Source organism: Vulpes vulpes, chromosome 13, assembly GCF_048418805.1.
Source record: "Vulpes vulpes isolate BD-2025 chromosome 13, VulVul3, whole genome shotgun sequence".
NCBI lineage: Eukaryota > Metazoa > Chordata > Mammalia > Carnivora > Canidae > Vulpes > Vulpes vulpes.
This window is the reverse complement of record NC_132792.1, coordinates 59722414-59749578: the sequence shown is the minus strand read 5'-3', so window position 1 is coordinate 59749578 and position 27165 is coordinate 59722414. Positions and strand designations below refer to the sequence as shown.

At 42.0% G+C, this 27165-nt stretch overlaps 1 protein-coding gene and 1 long non-coding RNA gene across 3 annotated transcripts in view; one reads left to right on the top strand and one right to left on the bottom strand.

The window, feature by feature from the left end:
- The window catches only part of TRAM1 (translocation associated membrane protein 1), a 33469-nt gene extending 25107 nt beyond the window's left edge, over positions 1–8362 (bottom strand). The window contains exon 1 of one of the 2 annotated variants that reach the window (XM_026012406.2): positions 8032–8362. In XM_026012406.2, the coding sequence (XP_025868191.1) occupies positions 8032–8154 (123 nt within the window). In that variant the 5' untranslated portion in view covers positions 8155–8362. The remainder of the gene's footprint in view (positions 1–8031) is intronic. The other variant, XM_026012398.2, reaches the window with a different exon arrangement.
- A 1436-nt stretch (positions 8363–9798) lies between these two features.
- The window catches only part of LOC112930143 (uncharacterized), a 40373-nt gene continuing 23006 nt past the window's right edge, over positions 9799–27165 (top strand). Inside the window, exons 1-3 of the long non-coding RNA XR_003237060.2 lie at positions 9799–14353; positions 16727–16911; positions 18517–18647. This is a non-coding gene — a long non-coding RNA (uncharacterized lncRNA). The remainder of the gene's footprint in view (positions 14354–16726; positions 16912–18516; positions 18648–27165) is intronic.

Genomic DNA, 27165 nt, shown 5'->3' with positions numbered 1-27165 from the left:
ACTACCACAAAAATGGATCAAAGGTGGGGTCTGTGGTGTGTGTGTGTTTATCTCCCACACATCCGGGATAGTTAAGTGGTAAATAAATATTTAACTGACCTGATTATTGGTAAAAGTGGTCAGAACAGAAAAATGGAATGCTTACTCAATATTTATAGGCACCAGATAATGTGCTAGACAAGGAAGGATAACAAAGACGAATGATACAATCGCTGACCACTTGCAGCTCAGGTGGGTCAGGAAGACAGGTAAACAAATTGTTATAATACTATACAATCAGTATTCAGGATAAACGAATTTTTTTGTTGTTTTGTTTTTATCTTCCTGGGGTGGTGTTCTGGAAAGGCTTCTCAGAGGACGTGGTGTGAACTGTCTCTTGTTGTAAAACAGAAGTTCGAGGCACCTGGGTGGCTCAGTTGGTTAAGTGCCTTTGGCTCAGGTCAGGATCCTGTGGTCCTGGGACAGAGCCCTGAGTCTGGCTCTTGCTCAGCGGGGAGCCTGCTTCTCCCTCTGCTCCTCCCCCTGATCATGCATGCTCTCTTTCTCTCAAATAAATAAATAAAATCTTTTTTTTAAAAAAAAAAAAAAGGAAAATAGAGGTTCCTTAGGCTCACAAAGGGGGATGAAGAGGGCAGTCTAGGTAGAAGAACAGGAAGTGCAAAGGTTAAATATTAGCAAACATGAGGCCCGACACGGATACACATTAATAAGTGGTAGAAAAGGCTAGAAAACTGTCAATTGCTAGAAAGGGCCTTGTTTGTTGGACTAAATAGTTTAGATTTTATTTTGGCACAACTGGAGAATTAGGAGATGGGGGAAGTTCATTTGTGCTTTTTGGGAGGATCGTGGATATAACTACTAAGTGGTCTCTCAAGCTCCCTCAAATCCAATCTCCATGCTGCAACCAGAATCATCTTCTGATCATGTTAACACCTTTCCCCATGCCCCTCCATCCCCCACCTCCACCCTGAAAATTCTTCACTGGATTTCCATTCTTTCTAGGATAATCAACAAAATCTCTTTAAAAAAAGATTTATTATTCATTTATTTAGAGGATGAGCAGGGGGAGGGGCAGAGGGAGAGGAAGAAGAGGAGACAATCCTACAACTCTGAGATCATGACCTGAGTCAAACAAAATTAAGAGTCAGACGCTCAACTGAATGAGACCCTCCAGACCCCTCCAAGAACAAAATGTATAATGTGGCCCATATAATAATCCCTGACCCTTCCCCTCTGGCTTTACCTCAGACCACTGCCTCCAGCATTCCTCCTGGCACAGGGTCCGCACACAGCTCTATCTGAAACCTCGTCCCTCCCCACTTTGGATTCCAGTCCAACACATCTTTTCAAGGAAGCCTTCCTTCTCTGTCTTAGAGAAGGTCACTTCCTTTGTTAGATTATCTCAAAGAAGGTTTCTTTCTTTCCAAACACATACTCTTGGTGTGATAGTATTACTAATTTCTGTCACACTCATCAGAAAGTAAGCTCCATTAAGAGTTGGGACCATGCTTATTTCTTCACAGTATGGTTAGAGCCCAGCATGGGGCCTGACCTATGTTAGGTGACTGATCAATATTGTCAAATACATACTAGATAAAATATAAACTGGAGTAAGTACACAAGTCAAACATAAGACTTCTGCAAGAGACCACACGAAAGATAGTAGGCCTGAACTGAGTCAGTGGCAATGGGATAGAGACAGAACTTCTGAGGCAGGATAAGGCTTGGGGAGCAAAAGGGAAGAGTTGAAGATTACGTATGGAAATGTATAGCTTGAACAACTAGGTGAAAAGTAATACTCTGAATACCGGAGGAGTAGCAGCTTTTGGAGCAAAGAGAAAATACTGCATTTTAGATAAACTCAGATTTCTGTGAGATATGCAATAGGCAGATCAGGCTAAACCTCGAACTCTGCAGTGAGACCCTTGTTTACAGAAGGTAGTTGAAGCTGTGGGGACATATAAATCATCTACAGAGAGTGCACAGTGTTTGTAGAGAAGTAGGACAACATTAGAATCGTGGAGTGGGCAGAGAAAAACCTGGTGGCAAAATAAGAAGGAATGATGAGAGGCAGAAAGAGAATGAAAATAGCTTGATGCCCCACTGCCAAGGGGGAAATGTTTCAAAGAGAAGTGGCAGAAAAAGAATACAATGGACCGGGATGGTTTAAGAAGCCATCAACAGTGATGGCTTGAGTGATTCCAATGAAGCAGAACAAAAACCTTACCATAGTAGACTGAAGGAGAAACAAAGTGTATCTAGCGATAGTTGTCAGGTCAAGATTTATGTTGCTTTTATGATGAGAGAGACTGAACCTAAGTGGGGGAAATCTGGAAGGTGCCAGGGAAAAGGAGGAAATTAAACGTATAAGGGGATAATAGAAAGATCTGGTAGGGAATGAAATGTAAGGATTGAGCCAGAAGTTAATCTTGAGGTTTTCTTCTTGGATGGAGAAGAAGGTAGTAAGTAATGGATGAGACAGGTAAGTTCAAAAGGCAGGAAAAGTGAAGAAATTCACATCTAATAAACTCTTATTTTCCCTGGGGGGGGGGGGGGGGTAAAAAAAAAAAAAGCAGTGCCATCTGTTAAGCATAATTAGGGGCTGGAATGATGAGTATTTATATGATTCCTATAGGGAAAGGAGCTGGCCTGGGAAAAGTAAAAAAGATCACTGGGTGTTACTGATGTCTGAGTTTAGAAACCTTTGATTTGTAATATAATCTATCAGCACAAGTGTATGACTTTCTCTGGCATCCCTTAGCAATCCATGAATGGAGAAGCTCAGAAAGGCAGAGGGCAGACTGGATCGATGGCTGGGTATTTGCAGGGCTAATATGGAAAAAGATCAAGAGCGAAACGGAGCTGAGGGCCGGGAGTGAGTGTGGACAAGTCAAGTGTGCAGGAAGAAAGCAAAGCAGAGAGGGTCAAGGTACCATAAAAGCTTAGACTAGATGGAGAGTTGGCATATGAGCAGTAGAATAAAGGAGGTCAAACAAAATGTAGGTTGTGGCTGAGTTCTGCTATACTGGCATTTAGAATCTGGAAACAAGGCAAGCCTACGTGATGAAGTCCATGGAATGGCCACAAAACTGAGTTGCTTAACTGTCGTAGATATGTAAAGGTCTTGAATAGAAAAAGCCAGCAAGGCTTCTGGTATTACCATTTGGGTCATCCACATGAATGCACTAGACCAGAATGATGGCATGAGTTTCCAGGGCAACACTGCTTTCATGTGATTATTTTTTAATAAAGTTAATTACTAAATTTCATTTTTTGATCATGAAAATTTTCACTAATTTCACTTTTATTTAGATTTCACATACATCAACATGTACATACTTACTCCACGTATCTATTTCTATTTTGGGATATGAGGTTGCCGCTACCATAGCTAAGAAAACTTCTCAGGAGTCCTTTACAAATGACAAGTAAAACTTTTCAAAGATAAATATCAAATACCAAGAGCAACAAAAATTAGATTATCTTTTTATGGTAGGCTTCCAAATAAAATTAAAATCTGGCCTCCAGCTACTTTAGCATGTGGCATTAAGTAGAGCAAGAGGAAAAATACAAACTACACACCCCTAAAGGTTTATAGAAAAATCATGCTACTAGCCATTTCCAGGCCTCCTAAGCCCCACACCTCAGCCAGCACTGCTTTAAACTCATATTATAATCAATTAATGGTAAGACAAATTAGTTTGGAATAAAATATGCTGCAGAAATATATTAATACACTCAGAAGTAAAAATAACTGAGTTTATGACAGTTTTGGACCTGTGCATCACTGCTTTCCATTTATAAGAAAAGAATGAAACTTAGATACATCTTAAACAGGTTCCACAAACTCTAAGGAATTCCCTATTTCTGTGTTGCATGTATGAATATGCTCATGTTTTCTTAATCAAGAGGTCACTAGCTTGGGCTTGATTTTTTTTCTTGTTAAAATTACTCTGTACTTTTTAGACGAAGGTGTGCTTTACTATACTGACTGTACACCTGGAAGATAAAGATGATTTTTGAGTATCACATTCCACTTCCCCATCAGCGTAAGCTTAAATAAAATTAAGCCCTTAAAAAATGAGACAGAAAGAAAATGTTAGCATGAAGGCAAGTCATCCTTAAACATAACAAGCCTCCAAAACGGTTGCAAGATAGCTATAATTGTAAATGTTCCCACAAACCTGCATGGCACAAGCCACCTAGATTCCTGCGGAGAAGCTCCTTTCTAGTAAAAAATATTCCTCTTGAAACCCATAACTCCTCACTCCTCTTATCCTCAGTTGGATTCCCAAACACCCCTCTATTTTCCAAATGCTCAAGTTTTCCCAACTCAAATATGGAGCCATTAACTAAAGACCATGATTTGCATTATGTGGACAGATACTGACTGTACTAAAACCATGATTTCAAAATTAACAAGCAATTCTTGATAATGTGAAGTTTCCGGGAAATTAAACTTAGATTTCTTCAAACTACTTCCTTATCAACCTTTTTACACATAATCTCTTTAGAAGCTAACCTGATAGGACTCTTCTCTCACATAAAAATGCTGTCTTCTACTTTCAACTTTGATAAAATATCTAATGAATAGTAATAGCTACTATTCATGGCACGGCTCCTGCAAACCAAGCATGGAACTAAAGTCATGATACACATTATTAGTTAATTTAATTCTCAGGGTAACCCAATGAGCCCTGTTTTACAGAAAGGACCCAAGTTCTGAGAAGTTAAATCTGCCCGAGGTTACCCAGCGTGCAAGCTGCAGAGCCCTAACGTGAATATGGATCCCTTTAGCTATAGCATCTAATGCTTCTACATTATATTTATATTGATTTTTCATTTTGGCTAGTAATACAGTATCCGTTATTGCTTTGTCAATTTCTTGGTAAATCTGCTCACATTTTCTCAATATATTTACACAAAAGGTTTAACAGGTTCTACTGCAAAAAAATCAACTTCTCTATTATTCTAACACAAATACTCTAATTCTATAGTTGTATCACTTTTGAGATTCAGTAACAATTATTTTAAAAAACTAAATAAAATTAATTTTGTCAGGTTTTTCCAATATGCAGATAGCACGAATTCAAATCCTAAAACTTCAACATGTGGTAAGAGAAATGTACAACTTGCACAAACTTCCCTCTTCTGTGTATTACTTTAACATTCTCTTTTGAACTATAAACTTCTATTTAGATCTCTGTTAGGTCTATTTAGATTTATAAATTTTACAGATTTACGTAGAGGCAAAAATCCACTTGCTATTTAAAAAAAAAAATAACTGACATGGGGCGCCTGGGTGGCTCTGTTGAATAAGTATTTGAGTCTTGATTTTGGCTCAGGTCAAGACCTCAGGGTTGGGAGACCAAGCCCAATGGCTGGCTCCTCGCTCAGTGGAAAGTCTGCGTGCTCCTCCCCGCGCCGCCACCTCCCACCCCCAATTGAACAAATAAAATAAAATCTTTAAAAAAAAAAATCGTTGACAGGTGAGGCAAGGTATAGATGGTGAACTTCCCTAGAAATATGCTAAGAGATTGTGAAATCTTTTACATAAAAGTAAAGTTACACCATTTCTAAGTATCAGGATTTCTGATTTATATTCCATTTCATTCAAAACATTGCAAATATACCCTGCAGGTTATATTATTCTTAAATTATATTTTTAAAGTCAGGAATTCTTACCATGTGGAGATGGGTTATAACAAGTTTTACAAAATTGTTAAATAGGCTGTACATATACAGGTATTACTTCTAATATCAAAACAGAAAGTGCATATAAATATAAAATTCAAAAAGTGAGTCCAAATGTTTAGAATTGCATTCTTCATATCATACAGTCATAGAGTACTTTAAACAGTCATCAGATGCAGTCACACCATATTATATCTGATCCTTGTAACACGACAACGGCTGTGAGAATACTACAGGTGCTGTTATTTCCTTACACTGAAAAACCGAGGCTTAGACTTGGGTCACCCAATAGGTAAGTAGCTCAGGGCCGGCCTAAAAAACGTGGGACATTTGTTAGTTCTTTTCTACCTTCTTTTTGACCATTATCTACTACCTCGTTAGCAGTGGATTAAGTGGAATAAATGACACTGCCAGGAATTAAAAACATCTGTCTAGATCCAGAAAAGCCTATTAGAAGAAAAGCAAAAGCAAACTAAAATGTTACACTACCTAATAACATTTATGAAACCCAGGGACTCCTGTTAAAAATTCTATTCATTATATAAAAATTAGTGAAAGGGAATAACGGGAAAGGAGAGAAAATGAGTGAAAATATCAGTGAGGGTGACAACATGAGAGACACCTCTTTGGCAAATGAACAAGGGGTAGTGGAAAGGGAGGTGGGCGGGGGAGGTTGGGGTGACTGGGTGACGGGCACTGAGGGGGGCACTTGGCGGGATGAGCACTGGGTGTTATGCCATATGTTGGCAAGGAAAGGGAGGTGGGTGGGGGGGTTGGGGTGACTGGGTGACGGGCACTGAGGGGGGCACTTGGCGGGTTGAGCACAGGGTGTTATGCCATATGTTGGCAAATTGAACTCCAATAAAAAAAAAATCAGGAATACGTAGTTAATACAGCCACCACCCCCCAAAAAAATTCTACTCATTTTATTCATTAAAAAACGTATTCGGCTGTCACTGGCTGCCTCATTCTACTGGTTTTTCTCAAGAATTTTTAACCCAACTCATCCAACAAATGTTTTTTTAAACACCTACTATGTACCAGGTGCTATTCCGGGCACTACAAACAGAGTAATAAAACCTCAAAGCCTCTGCCCTCACTGAGGTTACATCCCAGGAGGAGGGAGACAAGGAATACAGAAGTAAGATAATTAGTGTAGGGGATCCCTGGGTGGCTCAGCGGTTTAGCGCCTGCCTTTGGCCCAGGGCGCGGTCCTGGAGACCCGGGATCGAGTCCCGCGTCGGGCTCCCTGCATGGAGCCTGCTTCTCCCCCTGCCTGTGTCTCTGCCTCTTTCTCTGTGTCTATCATATATAAATAAGTAAATCTTTAAAAAAATAATTAGTGTATCTGATGGGGGCACAGCGTCTATATACAGAAACATTAAAAAGGAAAAGATCAAGAATGGGGCGTGTGTACCGAGGAGCGAGGGAAAGAAAACCCGTAGGATGCTCCGTACACGTTCACCTTGCAAAGTTTATCACCCACATTCAACAGCTGTTAAAGAAGTCATCAAAATACGAGATCTGTGGGAAGAGAATTTACACACTCCTGACATATTTCCATCGTCTCCTACTTGACGGAACAAAAAGAGAATCGCTCAAGCTTCTTGGCACCGCTGTTGAGAAGCTGGATTCACGGCTCAGACCTTGTGGCTTCACGGGAAACGCGAGAGCACGGCAAAAAAGAAAAAAAAAGAAAAAAAAAAAGAAAGAAAGAAAAGTTCGCGAAGTGGCGGTAGCGCCGGTGGGGGAGAGGAGTGCAAACAATCGGGCGTGCCGGACTCGTGGCGACCGCCCGCGGCCCGCGGCCACCGCCCTGCACGGAGGAGCGGGCGCCCGGCGGCGTGTGCCCCGCGCGCATCCCAGCCCGGGCCCCCGGGGACCCCCGCCCCGCCCCCGCCCCCGCCCGCGAGGCCCGGCCTGCTCGGGTCCCCAGCCCTCGCCGGCCCCACGCACTCGGCGCCCGCCCGCCCGCTCGCCCGCAGCCAGCTCGTCAGCTCGTCAGCTCGTCAGCTCCGGGGCCGCCCCCGCCGCCGCCGGCCCCTCGCCGGCTGCCACGTAACCCTTCGCGGGAACCAGGAACTGCGCGGCGCGGCCGACGTGAGGGGCCGCGGACCGGCCGGGGGCGGGGGCGGGGTGTGCGCGGCGGCCAGGCCTGCTGGGGCTCGGCATCCCGGGGCGGGCGCGGGGCGCGGGGCGCGGGGCGCGGCGGGGCAGGGCAGGGCAGGGCAGGGCAGGCCCGCACCTCCCCCGCGGTCCCGGGCCGAGGCGCCGAGGCCGGCAGCCCGGGGAGGCGCGGGCGGGCGGGCGGGCGGTTGAGGCGCGGGGCGGACTCACCTCGAACATGAGCCCCAGCAGGAAGACCATCGCCACACAGGAGACGATGTCCGCGTGATTCTGCAGGATGAATTCGTGGCTCAGGACCGGGGGGCTCTTGGTGCTCTTCTTGCGAATCGCCATGGTGCGGCCGCCGCCCGTGCCTGCAGGTGCTCGTCCCCGGCGCCGCTCTCCCCAGCTGCTCACAGACTGGCCGCCGCCGCCGCCTCCCCCTGGCTGCTCCTCACCGCCCCGCCGCTGCCGCTCGCTGGGGCTTCACTTCCCATCCCACAGCCAGTACGCAGCCGCCGGGGCCGCCCGGAAAAAAAAAAAAAGAAAAAAGAAAAAAAAAAAGAAAAAAAAAAAGAGGCAAGCCCACAGCGGGGGTGAGCATGCGCACCAGGGAGACGGCGCTCGCTCGTGCCGGGGTCGCCCCTGCGAGCCCACAGCGCCCCCTGGGGCCCGGAGGCCGTCGGCCCACGGCCCGGCCTGGGTGGGGAATCGCGGCGGCGCGCCCACCGCTCCGCTCGGCAACTCGGCTCCTGGGCTCCGCCGTGGAGGTTGGGAGTCGTTTGAGGCGCGAGCTTCCTGCGCGTGGTTAACAGGCGGGGGCCGCGGGGGGCCGCGGGGCCGCGTGCTGCGGCGTGCGTGGCCCCGGGCGTCCCTTCGCGCCCTCCTGGCCACGCTGAGCCGGGGTGTCCCCGGTGAGCCAGAAGCGCCATCGAGGGAACCCAAACCTATGGCTGCAGCCTAACTACACTAGGGCGAGGTGCATTCTTCAGGTTTGGCATCTCAGAAGTCGACTTCAGGGTTATTTTAAACACTCTTGGGGACTTAAAAAACAACAACAAAACAAACCTAGAAAACAAACACCAAAACTATCTGTTTAAAGCTTGAACTACTTTCTGGAAAAAAAAAAAAAAAAAGAACACTTCCTACACTTCCTGCTCAGCCTCATCCATCCATCCCCATCCCTCCCTGCGTCTCACCGAAGACAGCCAGGATTAGTTTGGGTTTACTTGCTTGATACTTATTAACAACACTTCTTAGTAATCTAGAGAGCTGGTTAAAAAAAAAAAAAAAAAGGTTTGTGGACGAGACAGATCTTCCTCTTTCATCTTTCTGCCCAGACCAAGACTGCTTTGTATTCCTTCTCTTAAATTGCACCACTGTTTACCCATTTGCCAAACCTAGAAACCAGTCATTCTGGACTGATTCCTTCCAGCATCCTTCCACTTCCGAACTATCATCAGACTCGGGTAATTTTAAACACCCCCCCCCCCCCCCGCCCTTACCACTGACACAGCCTCGGGGAGGGACTTGCATTTTGCCTACGATTTTACGACTCTGCCGAACTGCAGACTGGTTTAAGACGATGGGTTTTGGAGTCAGACTTCTGTCGCTTATTACCCTGAATGACGGTGGACGAGTTACTTGACCTCTAATGAGACTCGATTTCCTTCTCTATTTCTCTCTTCATTGATTCAAAGAATATTGAGGGTCTACCCATATGCTAGGCATTGGGGATACTGAACTGAACAAAAAAGTCAAATTAGCCTGTTCTTAGGAGCTTTCATTCTAGAGAAGGGAGAGGATCTTTAAACAGGGTTTAGAAAGTGAAACATGTTGGGCAGCCCGGGTGGCTCCGCGGCTTAGCGCCGCCTTCAGCCCGGGGCGTGATCCTAGAGACCCGGGATCAAGTCCCACGTCGGGCTCCCTGCACGGAGCCTGCTTCTCTCTCTCTCTCTCTCTCATGAATAATAGTAAAAAACAAAAACAAACAAACAAAAAACCAAAAAAGTGAAACGTTAAATTGAGATGAGGGTCCTGGAGAAAAATAAAGCAAAGGGAATAGGGAAAACATGGAGAAGTTACATTTACCCGAAGCCCTGAAGGAGGCAGGGGACCAAGCCACGCAGCTGTCCTCTATAAAGAGGAGACGATTGTAATTAAGTGCGATGCAAATTACATGAGATGATTCCAGGAAAGTGCTTAGTAGAGAGTTAGGGCTTTCTCCATATTCGCTCTTACTCTTCTCCTTTCTGGTCAAATGATTACTAGTTTCACTTACCTCCAAATCACCTTTCAGTTTTTACATCAGAATGATGCATCTAACAGGTTCAAAGTTTTTTGTGGCTTTCCTTTTCCTTCATGGAAGGCTAGCAGGACTAAATAGCCCTTCATGATTTGGCCCCTGCCTACCCAGGCAGGCTCAAACCCAATCTCTTAGTGCAACATTTCCAACTCCACATACTATATATTGTCGATCACGCTCTCTTCCCATGCTCCCGACAGCTTTATGCCTGCTGCTGCTTCTGTCTGGAATGTTTTCTCCTGTCCTCTGCATACACCCAGCGCACTCCCACTGTTCCTTCAAGTCTCATTCATGCGTGATTTTCCTGAAACCTTCGCTGACTTCTATGACTGATCTAGGCATTCTGTCTCTTAGGATTCAACCGTATTTTTTTTAAAAAAAACAAATTTTAAAATTGGAAGTTAAAATTTTAAATTTTTTATAATTTATATCACAGAGTTCACCCATTTCAAGTGTACAGTTTGGTTGTTTTTAGTACATTAACAAAGTTGCACAGCCATCCCCATATTCTAACTTTAGAGCATTTTTATCATCCTCCAAAAAATCCTGTGCGCATTACCACTCACTCTCCATTTTCCCTCGCAGGCTTGGCAGCCCTTGGCAACCACTGATCTTTCTGTCTCTCTAGATTTGCCTGTTCTGGCATTTCATATATATAGAATTGTGGACTTTTGTGACTGGTTTCTTTCACTTGAGGTAAGTGAGGGTTTTGATGTTCATCCATATTATAGCATGAATCAGTATTTCGTTCCTTTTTATGTGCAAAAATAATATCCATCATATGGATATATCACACCTTATCTATCCATTTATCAGTTGATAGGCATTCGGTTTATTTCCACCTTTTGATGATCGTGAGCAATGCTGCTGTGAGCCTTAGTGTGTAAGTTTTATATGGACTCTTGTTTTCAATTCTTTTGGGTATATATCTAGAATTGCTGGTCACATGGCAACTTTATGTTTTACTTTTTGAGGAATTGTCAGACTGATTTTCAAAGGGGCTGCACCATTTTACAATCCCACTAGCAATGTCCGAGGATTCCAGTTTCTACTCATCCTTGTCAGCATTTGTTATTTTCTGTTTGTTTACTTTTCTCCATCCCAATGAGTCATGTGTCTTATTGTGTCTTAGACTTGCATTTCCCTACTAATGCTGTTGATTAGTAGTCTTTTCATGTGATCACTAGCCATTTGTATATTTTTGGAGAAATGTCTCTTCAAATCCTTTGCTTATATATGTTGGGTTATTTTTCTAAAAAATTTATTGAGTTAGGAGTTTTTAAAATATATTCCAGATACATGTCCCTTATCAGATACATGATTGGAAAATATTTTCTCTCAGTCTATTTGTCTTTCTGTTTTCTTGATGGTGTCCTTTGAAGCACAAAAGTTTTTAATTTTGATGAAGCCCAATTTATCTGTTCTCTTTTATCACTTTTTCTTTATGTCCTAAGAAATCATTGCTTAATGCAAGAAGACAGTGATTTACTCCTGCTTTTTTTTCTAAGAACTTAATAGTTTTAGCTTTTACATTTAAGTCTATGATAATTCAGTTGTATTTTGTACATCTTCTGATTGCATCTGTTTTCTCAGTAAAATATGAACTGAAATCATCAGGAGTACAATGGAGTACAATAGTACAATGGAGTTTGAAGAGAGAACGGTATAAAACTGTGGGAGGGTGAATAGATTGGGGGAACATAATCAAACAGCAGAGCCTCCTTGAGACTTGGGGACATAAATTCTAATTGAGACTTGTCTCCAGTCACACCTCCTGCTTGGATCCAGGGGAAGAGGAGGCAGAGAGCTGGGTTTTGCTAAGCCAGTATGACAGAGGGGCAAGGATGTTGAGGATATATGCAGATGAGGGCAGGGCTAATGGAGTGAATGCTGTGAGGGGTGGTTGTGCTCTAATCCTCCATTACCCTGCAGCCTACAATCCACCCTTTTCTGCTGTAAAAGGCAAACCTCTGCAGACTGCACCCCTGAGGCTCCTTTGCCCTCTGACTTCTCATTGAGTTTGGCCAAGGGAAGGCACTAGCCAAAAGTCAAAGGAGAGTTTTGGGGATTTATTGTTCCTTGATTCCTCCTTGCCTTACTTCTTCTGGTAGTGGCTGTGTTTTCCTGTGGTCATAGCCCCTTTCGGATAGCCTTTTTCTCACTGTTCCAGCTCTTCCTGGGCTCTTCAGGCTGTTGGTGGTCATGGCTTCACACATTCCTAATCATTGGGAGCTTTGTTCCCCCCACCTGCCCACTTCTCTGTGAACAGGCCCTTCATTAAACACTCTCCAGCTAAATGCTTCTGAACATGCCATCTATTTCTTGCCAGTTCTCTGACAGATGCAGAGGACAGAGAAACAGTGCTAGGGCCTCTGAATGGGGGGGGGGGGTGCCCATGGGGTTGAGGATAGTTAGAGTGAGACTCATTTGTTGAGAAGGAAGGGGTAGGGGAGTGAGATGCTGGGAGTGAGTTGTGCAGTCATTGGCCATGAAATGGTAAGGGCACGACGAAGGGAGGGTGTGCTGTGGTGGATGGAGGAGGAATGCAGCAGAAGTGAGGAGTTAAGCTTAATAGTTTAAGGCTAGGGTGCCACACTTTACATGGAAGTTCAGTCACCAAGAATGACTGAAGGGATAGGATGGGAAGGGAGCCAGGGAATGAGCCAGGTGCTAACGTCTGACATAAATGAAAAGGAGTCAGAGTTTAGTAGCTGATTGCCACAGGGGGATAGTGGGTGGTATATTTGGAGGGCATGGGCTTCCAAAAGAGCTGGCGTTTTTCAGCAAGGGAGGAGAACTGTCATCAACCATAAGGCTCATGAAAAACACCCACTCCACCCCTGGGCTCTGTGGTATGTAAGGAGTGGGAGGGAAGAAACAGCCACCTCTTGACAAGACATGAAGGAAAGCAGGTTTCAGTTTTCAGTTAGAGCTGTAGCCAGGTTTCTTAGTATGAAGGTGAAGAAGATATTCAGTAAGTGGTAAAAGGTGTGGAGGATTTGGCAGATGACACAGCTGGGGCCCTAGGGGGTAAAGTAGAAGGGTTGAGAGGCCAGGAGGGTGGCTTTTAGTTGAAGTCATTAAAGGGATGAATAGAGTCATTTGGGGAAGAGAAGTTGGAGACAGTGGATGACACTGGAGGTTTGCTTCTAGAGGGTACCAAGGTAGAAAATGTTCTAATTCATAGTGGAATTATCCTGATGGTCTTTTAAGGGGAAGCAGGGAATCTCTTCTGATTTTAACTTCTTTTTTAGGACTGACCTCTTAAGGAGTTTATAAGAAGGGTTGACTGCCATTGAATCCTCTCAGGGTGGGTCATGGTAGTGGGGAAAGTGGTCTTACCAAGGTCCTCGGGGCTCTGGAGGCTTCTTTTAAACACACTGGGTGCTCAGGTATGTCCCACCCTGGAGGCCATCGTGTGTTCAGCACAGTGCTGATTGCAGTACTGCATGGTGTACAGTAACCACATTCTGGATAAGTGACTTTTTGGCCCAATGTAGCTTTGGCCCTCAAATGTTGGGATACTCAGGATATGTTCAATGATTTAGAAAAGGACAAAAGGCAGATTATAAAATCTTTGGCACAGGGTTGCTCTAGTTAGAAATATGAAAGAAACAGAAAGAGTATCTTTGCCCTAGAAGGGGTTATCTCTAGTTGGCCATCTAAGACCTATATGAGGATGGAAAACTTGTGAGATGATGTGAGAGTAAAATGCAAGAAGGTGCCTGATAAAAGTGAGAACGAAAATGGGACTGTAATATTTCAACCTCTCCTAGATGCCAAAAGGATGAAGAGTGAGGAGCTATTTGTTGCATGCACAGCGCATGCCTACCACATCCTACCGGTATTTTGCTTTCACACAGGTTGTAGCATTTAGTCTTCACAAAAACCTTATGAAATAGGTGGTACAATTATAATTTAAAAATGGGGAAACTGAGGCTCAGAGAGGTTAAGTAATTTGCCCCAAATCACAAGGCTAGTAATTTGTTTGTTAAACTCATTTTTTTTTTTTTTTTAGAGATTTGTTTGCGAGAGAGAGAGAGAGAGAGAGAGAGAGAGAGAGAGAGAGAGCGCCTGTGCACAAGCAGCGTGGAGGGGCAGAGGGACCAGGAGATGCAGACTTCCTGCTGAGCTGGGAGCCCAATGCAAGACTCAGTCCCAGAACTCTGGGATCATGATCTGATCTGAAGGCAGATGCTTAACCGACTGAGCCACCCAGGTGCCCTGCTAAACTCATTCTTATTTCATGTAAGTACTCCTCCAGGAGCTTCACTTCCCAGGAAGATGCTCAACTTCTAGAGAGCAATTAGTGTCAACCTAATCCATTCCAGGGGATAACTCTGTCCTGATAGAAACACAGCACATTTCTTTTTTTGAAAGCAGGTCATTGATCTGTTTACATGCCATTGTTACATCATTTACAGTAAGTTTTTTTTTTCAGTAAGTTTTTAAAATATAAAATTCCATTCATATTGTACAGAAGAAATTATTTATTTATATATCTTTAAAGATTTTATTTATTCATGAGAGACAGAGAGAGAGAGAGAGGCAGAGACAAGGCACAGGCTCCATGCAGGGAGTCCAATGTGGGACTCGATCCCCAGTCTCCAGGATCACGCCCTGGGCTGAAGGTGGTGCTAAACTGCTGAGCCACCCAGGCTGCCTTATTTTTTTTTCTTAAAAGATTTTATTTATTTATTCATGAGAGACACACAGAGAGAGGCAGAAACATAGGCAAAGGAGAAAGCAGGCTCCATGCAGGAAGCCCGATGTGGGACTCAATCCCCCAGGACTCCGGGATCATGCCCTGAAACAAAGGCAGACTCTCAACTGCTGAGCCACCGAGGCATCCCAAGAAATTATATTTCTATGAGGAAGCAAATTCACTCCATTAATAGTTGGAGATTATGTAATTTCCTTGAGTATAAATTTTACTGCTCTGGAAACTGTAAGCCAAATTTATAATGCAGTGTTGTTGCTAGTAGGAAAGCCTGGCAAAAGACGACACATCCACCTGGAGGATATGGCCATTGAGGGAGAGCTGGCTGGTAATGGTTATGAAAGTCTGTGACCCACCTAGACCATTCCTGTGTGCCACCAGGGCTAGAACTGTGATCTTCTGACTCTAGAAGCTTGAGGGACTCAGCGTAGACTTTCTCTCTTTTGTTATTTTTTTAATTTAAATTCAATTAACCAACATATAATACATCGTTAGTTTCAGATGACTTTCTCTACTTTAGCCTATAGCTTATTTCACTTTATTTAATCTTGCTTTATTTAACACATCAAGGGCCTGAATCAAAGCTTCTCTGGTAGAAGAGAGATCAGTTTCAGAGAGGGGTGCAAAGTGAAGATATGGAAATGAGAATGTAAATGCTTCCAATAAGTTTAACTTTGAAGATGAAAAGAGAGCAGAATATGTAACTAAAGAGGAAAAAATGAGTCGACTAGGTTTTGTGTTTGCTTTTTTTTTAAAAAAAGATTTTATTTATTTGAGAGAGAGAGAGAACACACGCACAAGTCCACAAGCCCAGGGAGGAGCAGAGGGACAGGGAGAAGCAGACTTTCCATTGAGCAGGGAGCCCAATGCTGCGCTCCATTCTAAGACCCTGAGATCATGACCTGAGCCAAAGGCAGACACATAACTGTCTGAGCCACCCAGGTGCCCCTTGCATTTGCTTTTGAATGACGTGACAACTGTGCATGTTTAGATGACGAGGGATGAGAGGGAGAGGCTGACGACACTGGAGAGATGGGAAGAGGTGGGAATGATGGACTGAGGTCTCTGGGGTTTGGGATCTACCAGAACATAAGTAGAGGATTACATTTACGTAGAAGGGGACATCAGTTTTCACACTGAAAGGGAGGAGAAGAGGTCAGTAGAGACAAGGCAGTCATGGCCACGAATGGAGGTTCTCCCACATGGGTGATGAGATCAGGAGAGGAGCAAGGAAGACTGGGAGCCAGAATCCTTTCCTGGATGAATGAATGAATGAGGAGACTAATGGCAGTAAGGGTGGAGGGAAAGATGGCTGAAGGAGCAGGGGTTTCTCAGGAGTAGGGTGGCACTGTAATGGTTTGGAAAGGGAGGGGATTGTCAGCTGCACCTAAGAGAGCTGAAGGAAATTGGTAGTTTGAAGGGAGGGTTATGACAGAGTCATAGCAATTGGTGAAGGGAATGTTTGGTGTAGCAGTTGAGGATGTAGGGGAGTTTGTTTGTAATGGAATGGATTATGTTAGTCATGATTCTCTCAGTTGCAAGTGACTGAAAAGAAGATATATTGGGCTAAAAGTTAACAGAGTGAAAAAAAAATAAAAAGCTTCGGGAACTGGAGTGCATTGTGGATCTTAGAAACTAGAACCAGGGGCACCTGGGTGACTCAGTAGTTGAGCATCTGCCTTTGGCTCAGGTCGTGATTCCAAGGTCCTGGGAGCAAACCCATATCAGGCTCCATGCGGGGAGCCTTCTTCTCTTTCTGCCTGTGTCTCTGCCTCTCTCTCTCTGTGTCTTTCAGGAATAAATAAATAAAAATCTTAAAAAAAAGAAAGATACTAGAAACAGGCATTTGACATCATAGGGATGCTCAGCATATCTCCTTTTTTTCCTGTCTTTTTTTCCAGCTTGCTTCATTCTTCCCTTACAAGGTAAATGGACTGTATTTACACGGCAGAGAACATGGCCACTTGGAAGTTCTGTCGGAATAATCCCAAAGAGATACCCAGACTCATCTGGCTTGGGAGCATGATCACTTCTGGGTCAATTTTTGGTCACTCATTTTGGTCATGTGCTTTTCCCTGTGGCTAGGGTGAGTTTATTACTAGGTGTGGAAGAAGGGGTGTTGGACAAATAAGAATGAACCACCACAGGAACTCCAGGGAACATGGTGTAAAAGTTCTGGGGGTAGAGGAACAGCAGAAGTGGTTAGATCAGGGGAAAAAAATCCAGCAGCAGCATGAACATGAGTGAATGAGAGTAAGAGAGGATGGAGTGACTTGTGTTTGAGGCAATGGCTGAGGATTCTGGGGATGTCTTTGGCAGACACAGAAGAGAGGGTCTTAGTTTGGAATTTGTTATGCTTTTAGGAGGGTCCTAATTCTCAGGAACAGACAGGAAGATGGTAGTAGGTAAGCGGTTCCTGGGGAGAGTGTCACATGCAAATCATAGCAGCAGACTTGGGGGATTCTTCATAAAATAATTGGGCAATTACATCTGACAGGGAGGTCACCTAGTAGGTCACTCTCACTTGAGAATGAACTAATGAAAGCATCTTCCTGTGCAAAATGCTTTCCTAGGGGGTCTCTAACATTAGAAGGCCTTCTGCCTCAGGGATTTTGTGACTAGTTGAACTGAGTTGATATCTTGTAGCCATCAAAAATGGTAGATGGCTTGGTGCCTAGTAGAATCAAGGTCCTGGGGTGGTAGCCAAGGATTCTTTGGACCTGTTTCCTTATTTTAATCAGCCTGTGTGCTCTAAGACAAAACTTACAGCACAGATGAGAACAACCAAAAAGCATGTAATTTGTTGCAGCTTCCCAGGTGCTGTTGATGTACATTAAATCTAACCTCATTTCAACTTAGAACCTAGTGTTCTTCCTATTTAAAATAAGGAAACAGAGGTTCAGCAAAATAGCTTAAGATTTTACAACCATTAGATTTTAATTCCCAAGATGAAGAATGTGTATTTTACTTTATAAAATATCATAATCTTATGCAAGATTTTACTAGAGAATAAATTAGGTGTTTTGTGGAGCTTAATTGGTATAAATCAAAGTGAAATAATAATAAGTGAATATATTCTGTTAACAATAACAATAACAAAATAATAGAAACTAATATTTATTGGGTACCAACCACTGTGCTAAACACTATGGATAATTAATACTCATAACAACTAATTGAGTTAGGTACTGTTATCATTTGTTTTCTATAGATGAAGAATTGATTGTACAAATACTATTTTTTTTTAAGATTTTATTTATTCACGAGAGACAGAGAGAGAGAGAGAGAGAGGCAGAGACACAGGCAGAGGGAGAAGCAGGTTCCATGCAGGGAGCCCGATGTAGGACTCTCTCCCAGGACTCCAGGATCACACCCTGGGTGGAAGGCAGGCGCTAAACTGCTGAGCCACTCAGGGATCCCTGGACAAATACTATTTCTAAACCATTACCTGTACGACCATTACCACCATGAATAGAAACAAGAATAGGTTATATAGGGGGAAATCAGTTAGTAGTTTATTTTGGTTTGGGGCATAAGCACTGAGCATGGGGAAAGAGAAAGGGCTCTGTCCCTGAGACTGTGGCAAATGTTTAGTTTTGTCCCTGCGAAACAAGTCACTTTTATTCCCTAGGCAATTTATCGCTCCTTCTGAGTATCACTCATAACCATTGGCATTTTCTTTGGTTTTCAGATTGCATCTACATCTTCAAATTACAGCACAAATACTGCTCTGCTAAGTGGAGTGAGAATTAATAGAACTGAGTGACCAAGGACTAATTCAGCTTGAGGTGTGGAAGAATGGTGATGCTATTTACCCAAAGGGTAAGTTGGGAGAGGACAGTAATCAGGAATGTGAAACTGTGGATTGCATTGAGTTTCTACACAATGATGTGTGGTCTTTGGGAGACAGCCAAATGAAGAGTTTCTGCAGTTAGCAAAGGATTTAGGCCTGGGGCTTTGGTGAATGATTCAAGCTCAAGCATACATCTGGAAATTGTTCAGCATGATAATAGTTAACACCACTAAAATGGATTAGATCTTTGAGGTGGTAAATAAAAGAAGAACAATGTTATTTAGTCTTGGGAGTACCCACAGCAATAGGCTGAAAGGGGATTGGGAGCTTAATTATGTATATGGCATTTAATAACAATGATTTTCAGAGTGTTTTTCAAACAGTAATTTCCTGTGAAGCCTCCATAAAACCTGGACTGAATGATGAAATTTTTAAATTCTATAATCCTAATAACTGATTTATTTTAGGCTTAAATGCTCTTGCAAGGAATGTGCTGGTCCAAAGGACAATGTTATTATAAACTATTTCCTCTGAAGTTGAAATTCATTAAAAAAATACTGAGACAAGTAATAAAATGGGGGAAAGAAAAGGAGAATAATTATATTAATGAATTGAATTCTGGGGTGCCTGGTGGCTCAGTTGGTTAAGCCTCTGACTCCTGATTTCAGTTCAGGTCATGATCTCAGAGTTGTGAGATAGAGCAAGTTGGGCTCTCACCAGGAGTCTTTATGGGATTCTCTCTCTCCCTCTGCCTCTTCTCCCTTCTTAAATAAATAAATAAGTCTTTAAAAAAAGGAACTGTGGGCAGCCCGGGTGGCTCAGCGGTTTAGCACTGCCTTCAGCCTAGAGTGTGATCCTGGAGACCCGGGATTGAGTCCCACATCGGGCTCCCTGCATGGAGCCTGCTTCTCTCTCTGCCTGTGTCTCTGCCTCTTTCTCTCTCTAAAATAAATAAATAAATAAATAAATAAATAAATAAATAAATAAATAAAAAGGAACTGTATTCCAAGAAAAATGGATTCAAGACTAGGTTCCAGGAAGTCAAGGCAAAAAGTGATCATGGTGAATTATCTATAGACATCATCCCATGCACAGTTTTTGAACATGGTCAATTATTAGTATCCCATGGATCCTCTCTCTCCTGGAGATTCTCATGAATGGGTCTTACATGGAATCTGGGAAGCTGTGTATGTTTAAAAATTTCCCCAGGTGATTTAGATGGTCAGCCAAATTGGACAAAAACTAGTCTAATAAAGGAAACATACCAGTTCACAGGAGAGAAAACCTTTTATCTAGTTCTGAAATCTGAAAGGGGTTTTGTTCCATGGATACCAAAGAACATTGACGAATAAAATAGACAATGTTCTCAATAGCATTAAAAAGACACCTGAGATTTTGTGTATATCTCATGCTAACCTTTGACAAATAAACACAAACAACACAATACTAAACTAGAATTCTGTTGATGTAGGAAAAGAATAATCTGAGTTGAGAGAAAAAATTGTATTCCTTGGTCCTCTTTAGAAATTCTGATTCAGTAAATCTGAGTAGGGCCCAGAAATGTGCATTTGAAATATTCAAGTGTCCCAGTTGATAGGAACGCAAGTTGTCCAAGAGTACATTATGTGTTGAGAGGATGGATGGCTAATGGTGCTCCTGGGAGTTTCAGGTTTAGATATAAAATCTTGAGATGTACCATTTGTGACAGACATTTTTACATTTTTCTGAAAACTGATTTAGAGGAAGGAGGCTGGATTATTTTTTTCCACAAAGTCTGCTGGGAAGACTTCTGTGGTACAAAACCAGAACCACTAGCTTCTGTTAGTGAAAATTCTTCAGCCCTTGGGAAAATGTGAAAAGCATAGGTTGCCTCACTATGACTCAAGATTAGCTGTCAATCTCACTCTTAAAGGAGGAAATAGATACAGAATGGATTAAAATCTCATGGAATCATAGCAACAAACATGGGAACACTAATTGGTCTTTTGGTAGAGATGCACCTTCTTCCAACATAAGTACCAAAGATATCATGGTATTAGTATATTCACGCACAAAATAAGGTCATATACATGTTATAGCCTGCTTGTTGCAGCCTAACTTAGATTTGGAAGCCTCTGATTTGGAAAAATATTTTCTTCAGGAGAGTGCTTCTTTGGGGTCATGAGCCACCCCACAGCTCTTAAAAACACTAGTACACATAAGTGAGAGGCTCTGTCATATGTTAGCTTTCCTGCAGATTTTGTCATGGGTAACTTAACTGACCATAGAGAAAGGGTTAGCTGAGGTCTCTGAGAGAGGCAGAGTCTTTTCCTTTTTACATTGGCTAGTTACTGAATCCAAAATTCAGTTTAGATCTCAATAGGAGAAACTCGAACTATGCTAGATCTTTAATTCTGTACTATATTATGACTGGAATACAAAGTTGGGATCTACCATACAGCTATAAATAGCACTCTGCGGGATTCGGGTGATCTCGGGTCTAGTTATCTTTAGATGGTTTTCATACTGCCGTGAGACTTTAAAGGCCACAGACAACCTCCTTTGACTCCAGTTCATCTTAATTCTCCAGGTTCTCCAGGATACTCAGTGCAGGATTTCCTCTTAGGGAAAACTTTATGTTTGAGATTTGTATCCACTAAGGAACATGAACTTGAAGATTCTTATTCTTCGGGCTAAGAGAACTGCAAGTAAGCACGTATCTCTCATTGCTTCCAATGCCCGATCATTTTTGCAGGAGAAAATTCTGTGACAAAAAAGCGTTTGCTCCATTGGACCAAAAGAGTTGGAACTCACCCATTCATTGCATAGTATCAGTATTTTGACATTAGTTTAAAAAAATGTTTAGTTTATATCAAAATATTTACTTAATTTAAATATTAAATAGTACTAACAGGAAAACCATCTCCCAATTTCTTTTTGTTTCTGAGATGCTTTTTCTGGCATTAGTAAAATGCTTATTTTTCTATTTTCTGATGAGTCAATTTTAGACTTTATTGACTTTTTGTTATCTGAGGTGATGATTTAGCATTCTCAATCCCCTGTTTCTTTTCCTTTTATTATTCTAGAACATAATTCCTAGTGTCTACATTATCGCCTATGAAAAATTGCAGTGACAGATACTATTCTCTAATCATTCCTTCCTAGCGTAGATTTGGTTTTTTGGAATCCAATGATTGCCTCCTTTTCCCTCCACAGTATAGTTTTCTTCTAACTGATCATTATTTCAGTTGTTCACCTAGAGCTGTTGTATCACTACCAGTTTTTTCCTCCCAAAGGCTCAAACATCACAGATAACCAGTCAGTTCCCTTTTCCCCTCTGGAGAGCTCGCTCTGAGCCCCCCACTTCCTCTTACTCCAATTGAGAGCAGGTTTTGGGCACACCTCTGTCTTAGAACTCACTTTTGACATTTTTCTATGTTGGATTAACTCTTTTAATTGTGTGTCTTTCTTTTTCTTGTTCTTCTGGAGTACCTTATCCAGCAGTTCCTTAGAAGTGCATGGCAGATATACTTTTTGAGACCTTGCGTTCACATGATTGATTGGTTGGTTATAAACTTCTAGGACAAATAATTTACTCTCTCAGATTTTTATTTTTATTTATTTATTTAAAAGATTTTTTATTTTATTTATTCATAGGGACACAGAAAGAGAGAGGCAGAGACACAGGCAGAGGGAGAAGCAGGCTCCATGCAGGGAGCCTGACGTGGGACTTGATCCCAGGTCTCCAGGATCACGCCCCGGGCTGCAGGCGGCACTAAACCGCTGCGCCACCAGGGCTGCCCTCTCTCAGATTTTTTAAAAAAGATTTTATTTATTTATTCATGAGAGATGCGCAGAGAGAGAGAGAGAGAAGCAGAGATATATAGGCAAGGGAGAAGCAGGCTCCCTCTGGGGAGCCTAAGGCCAGACTCAATCTCAGGACTCCGGGATCATGTCTTAAGCAGAAGGTAGACACTCAAACACTGAGCCACCCAGGTTCGCTGTTATTTTCAGTTTTTTTTTTTCTGGAACCCCTATTACCTTCTGGTTTCCTCCCAAAGTCTTCTATGTTTTCCCTTCTGTTTTCTATCTGTTTTGTTTTGTTTTCCAAAGACTTTCTCAACTTTGTTTCCCAAAATTTATCTTTATTTTGGTTATAATTTTCACTTCCTAAGGCTTTAGAGCTGTTTTTCATAGTATCCTATTCTGGTTTTATAAATTATAATACCTTATCTCACCTAAGAATCCTAGTAATTAAAATATTTTTTCTTACACTGACTTTTCCCCCTATTCTTATTTTTTTTCATTTCGATGAACTTTGGATTCGTTTATATTAAGAGATATTGATTGGAAACTGTATATATGTGTGGGTAGGTATATGGGAGGGTTTGTCAAATAGTAGGCTTCACTTAGGGAGATGCGGACATTGTTGCAGAACTGACATAATATAAATGTATGTAAAGGTTTTTTGTTGTTGTTGTCTGTATCATTCACTTTCTCTGGGGATGAAATTGCCAATCTCCTACCTAGCATTCATCTACTTGGAAGCCACTGTTCTGGGAACAGGTAAGGAAGGAAAGGAGACTGGAAGTTTACTGTCCTTTCACTTAATTTTTTTCCTGCCTTTCACTTCCAAGAATAGACTTTAGTTTCTTTTTTGGGGTAGCAGTTGCCTGGCTGTGTAGCACTCGGGTATGTTGCACATATAAGCTTTCAACAATCCCACTTTTAGAACAGAGCACTGCCCCCACCTTCTGCAGCACCTGGTGCCTCTAAGTCCTAACTTTTCAAGGGGTTGTTAGGGTGAATTGGCTTTCATCCCTCCTACAGCAATTTTAGGCTATAGTTTATCACTACCCTGGCTCTATCTGCAGTCTTCCAAAATTTGGTTATAATCTGTGCAATCCCCTATTGTACTGTCTACTCTATTTTTTTTTGTATCTATAACTCTGTATACTTAGTATGTATTTTTTTTATTGGGTCTTAGAAAGGAGTAGCAATAAACATGTGGTAAATCTGCCACAAATAGTACTAAATAGAATTACATTTTCAAAGAAAAATGCTTAATGTTTTTTGAAACTGCCTATAATGTTAATGGATTTTAATGTGGATTTGTTGAGGATTCAGGATTTTAGCATTTATGAGCAAGCTTTCAGGATAAAATGGTAATATGCAATAATAATATAATATTGTTGAGAATTTAGTGTTATATAATCCAATAATGGGTAAAATAAGCATAAACAGCACATAAAATAAGAGTCTTCATTTAATACTATTGACTTTTTTTTTTTGCTGCTGTAACACCGCTGTCCTAGTGATTATCCTATCCTTGATCAAGCTTTCTTATAGTTTTGGTATCTTTCCAGATATATTTTCTGCATACATAAATAAATATACATATCTATCTCACGTCTGTTCTCCATTTTAATTCCAGATGTTTCGCCCCAGCACCAAGGAGGCTGGAACTAAGACTTTCACAATCAATGTTTTAAATACTGAAATATTTTTCTATCAAAGCAAAGTATCCTTTCAAGTCCCCCCCCCCCCCCCCCCCCCCCGTGATTTTGGGAAAAGGACTGATTATGGTACATTTTCCTGCTCCAACAATTCCTGGAAGTTGGTAGCAAGTTTCATGCTGACCCACACTCTGGTCAGCACAGAGGGACCTGCAAGGGAAGGGACACTAATGTATAGTACTGGCAGGATTAAGAAACACCTGCACTTGAGTCTTTCTCATTTTCTTCAGGATTTTAGCTTCCCTGCTACTAGCCAACTTTACTGACTTTTTCTTGAAGTAACAATCTGCAAGTATGAAAACACTCCCAAATAACTTAAAAACACTCAAAAATATCTCACAGAAAAATACAGAAAAGATTCAGTTTGCATAGAGTTGGTCCAGTCATTCTGTGAGCTACTGTAGTGAACTTTTATATACATTGGAAGGAAAGGAAAGCTATTCAGTAAGGAATCAATATTGCTCCAGAATATTCTTGTGATTCTTCTTTATCGCAGAACAGACCTCATCCACTCTGGCCACAGGGGTAGGCATGTGACTAAAGCTGGGCCAAATATAGTACATCATGTTCTGTAGATCACAGAGACTGGCCTAAGGACTGGGTAATGAGCCAGTGTTAAGTCATTGAGTCCTTCCCCTAGGATTTTTCAAACGGAAGCTGAAAGAACCAGTTTTGCCTGCTGGTTATGGAGTGGTTAGGATCATGAACCCAGAGCTGCCTGTAGCTGTGTCCCTTGCCATGTGAAGAAGCCAGGGTCTCTGACCCACCAAAAAAGAGAAATAGAAATGAGAGGTTTGGGGTTGTATTGTGAACTCTTGAGTGAACAGAAAATGTGCAAGCAGAAGCTCTGAGTAATCCAAAACTACTGAGTATATTGAATGGAGGGTAAAGTAATTGGCTGATATGACAGAAACAAAGAATGAAATCACCATAATGGTTGGGGACAAACTCTTGTTTTGAAAGAGGCAACAAGGGGATCCCTGGGTGGCGCAGCGGTTTGGTGCCTGCCTTTGGCCCAGGGCGTGATCCTGGAGACCCGGGATCGAATCCCACATCGGGCTCCCGGTGCATGGAGCCTGCTTCTCCCTCCGCCTGTGTCTCTGCCTCTCTCTCTGACTATCATAAAAAAAAAAAAAAAAATTTGAAAGAGGCAACAAAATACTACTAAAACTGCTCTGGACTGTGCTTACTTTTCTAATCCCTAAATTATGCATACTCCAGCCTGTGTGAAGCACGGCTGGATGACAGTCTCTTGGTTCATGTGAAATTTCTCTGTTCCCTTCTTATTTCTATGACCTCAACCCACATTATATTGTCTAGCTATATAACTTATTCCCCAACCATGTGACGCTCTACCATATCTCTTGTTTATGTACATATACTGTTTTTTTTTCTAACTGGAACAATTCTTCTCATGTCCTAAGCATCCCTAACTTCTTTACCTGGATATCACTTACTCATCTTTGGAGACTGAGATCAGGCTCCTCTAAGCCTTCTATAACCCAGTCAAATTTAATGGTATTTCGTATTTTGACTGTGCATCTCCACAATTAGAATATAAGCTTCTTTTAGAGTAGAGATACTGTTTTGTTCCCTTTTGGGTCCCCAGTGCCTGATGCAGTACCCAGCACAAAGCAGATACTTAATGAATGCATTGTTTTTTGTTAAAGGTCAGTTGCCTAGACTCGTTCAAAAACCAGAAAATCTAAGGGCCTCCCATTATCATCCCTCCTCCAATAGACCCACTTGCAGTTGTGCCATGGTACTTTAAAAAGACAACAATGACATGACTTTGTGCAGATTTCTTCAGTTCAGAGTGCCCTCCTCATCCCTGTCCCTTAACTCCTTCCAAGAACAGAAGCAGGGCGACCAGAGTTACGGGCTATTGCAGTTGTCCATGCAAGAGAGGATAATGGCTTAAGGACTAAGAAGTATTGGTGGAGTAAATGGTAGAGACAAATTCTAGAGTTGGAACAGTAAGTACTTGGTGAAGAACTGGATAGGAAATGAGGGATGGGGGCATATCAGGTTCTCTGGTTTAATCAACTGGTGTTTTATTCAGAGATAGGAAAGAATGGAGGAGATGCAAGTTAAGAGTAACTAAATACATATATAATCAGATTTCTTGTCTAAATTTTGCTGATAAATGCTATATACTTAGGGAAATACTGATTTTTTTGGTTTTTGGTGGTGGTGTTGGGGAAAATACTTATGGTTATTTTTAAATTTACAACTTTAATTATTTAAGTATACTGTTCAGTGGCATTAAGTACATTCACATTGTTTTATGTGTAATCATGACCACTATCCATTGCCAGAACTTTTTTCATTTTCCCAAACTGAAATTCCTTGCCTGCTAAACACTAACTCCCCATTTCTCCCTCTATCCCAGTCCCTGGCATCCACCATTTTACTTTTTGTCTATGTACTTAAAATAAGGAGAATTATATAGTATTTGTCCTTTTGTACTGGCTTATATCACTTAGAATAATGTCTTCAAGTTTCATCCATATTGTAGTATGTATCAGAATCTCCTTCCTTTTTAAGGCTGAATAACATTCCATTGTCTGTATAGACACCATTTTATTTATCCATTCATCCTTCAATGGACACTTGGGTTGTTTTCACCTTTGGCTATCTTGTAAATAACACTACCATGAACCTAGGTGTGCAAATGTCCGTTCCAGTCCGAGTTTTCAATTCTTTTGGGTATATATCAGAAGTGGAATTGCTGGATATATGGTAATTCTATGTTGAATTTTGGAGGAACCACCACAGTATTTTCCATAGCAGCTGTACCATTTTACATTCCCATCAGTAATGCGCAAGGGTTCCAATTTTTCCATATCCTCCCCAACACTTTTATTTTATTAATATTTTTTTGATAAAGCCATCCTAATGGGCATGAAGTGGTATCTCATTGTGGTTTTAATTTGCACTTCCCTAGTGATTAGTGACACTGAGCATATTTTCATGTGCTTATTGGCCATCTGTATATATTACTAGGAGAAATGTATATTTAAGTCCTTTGCCTATTTTTGAATGGAGTTAT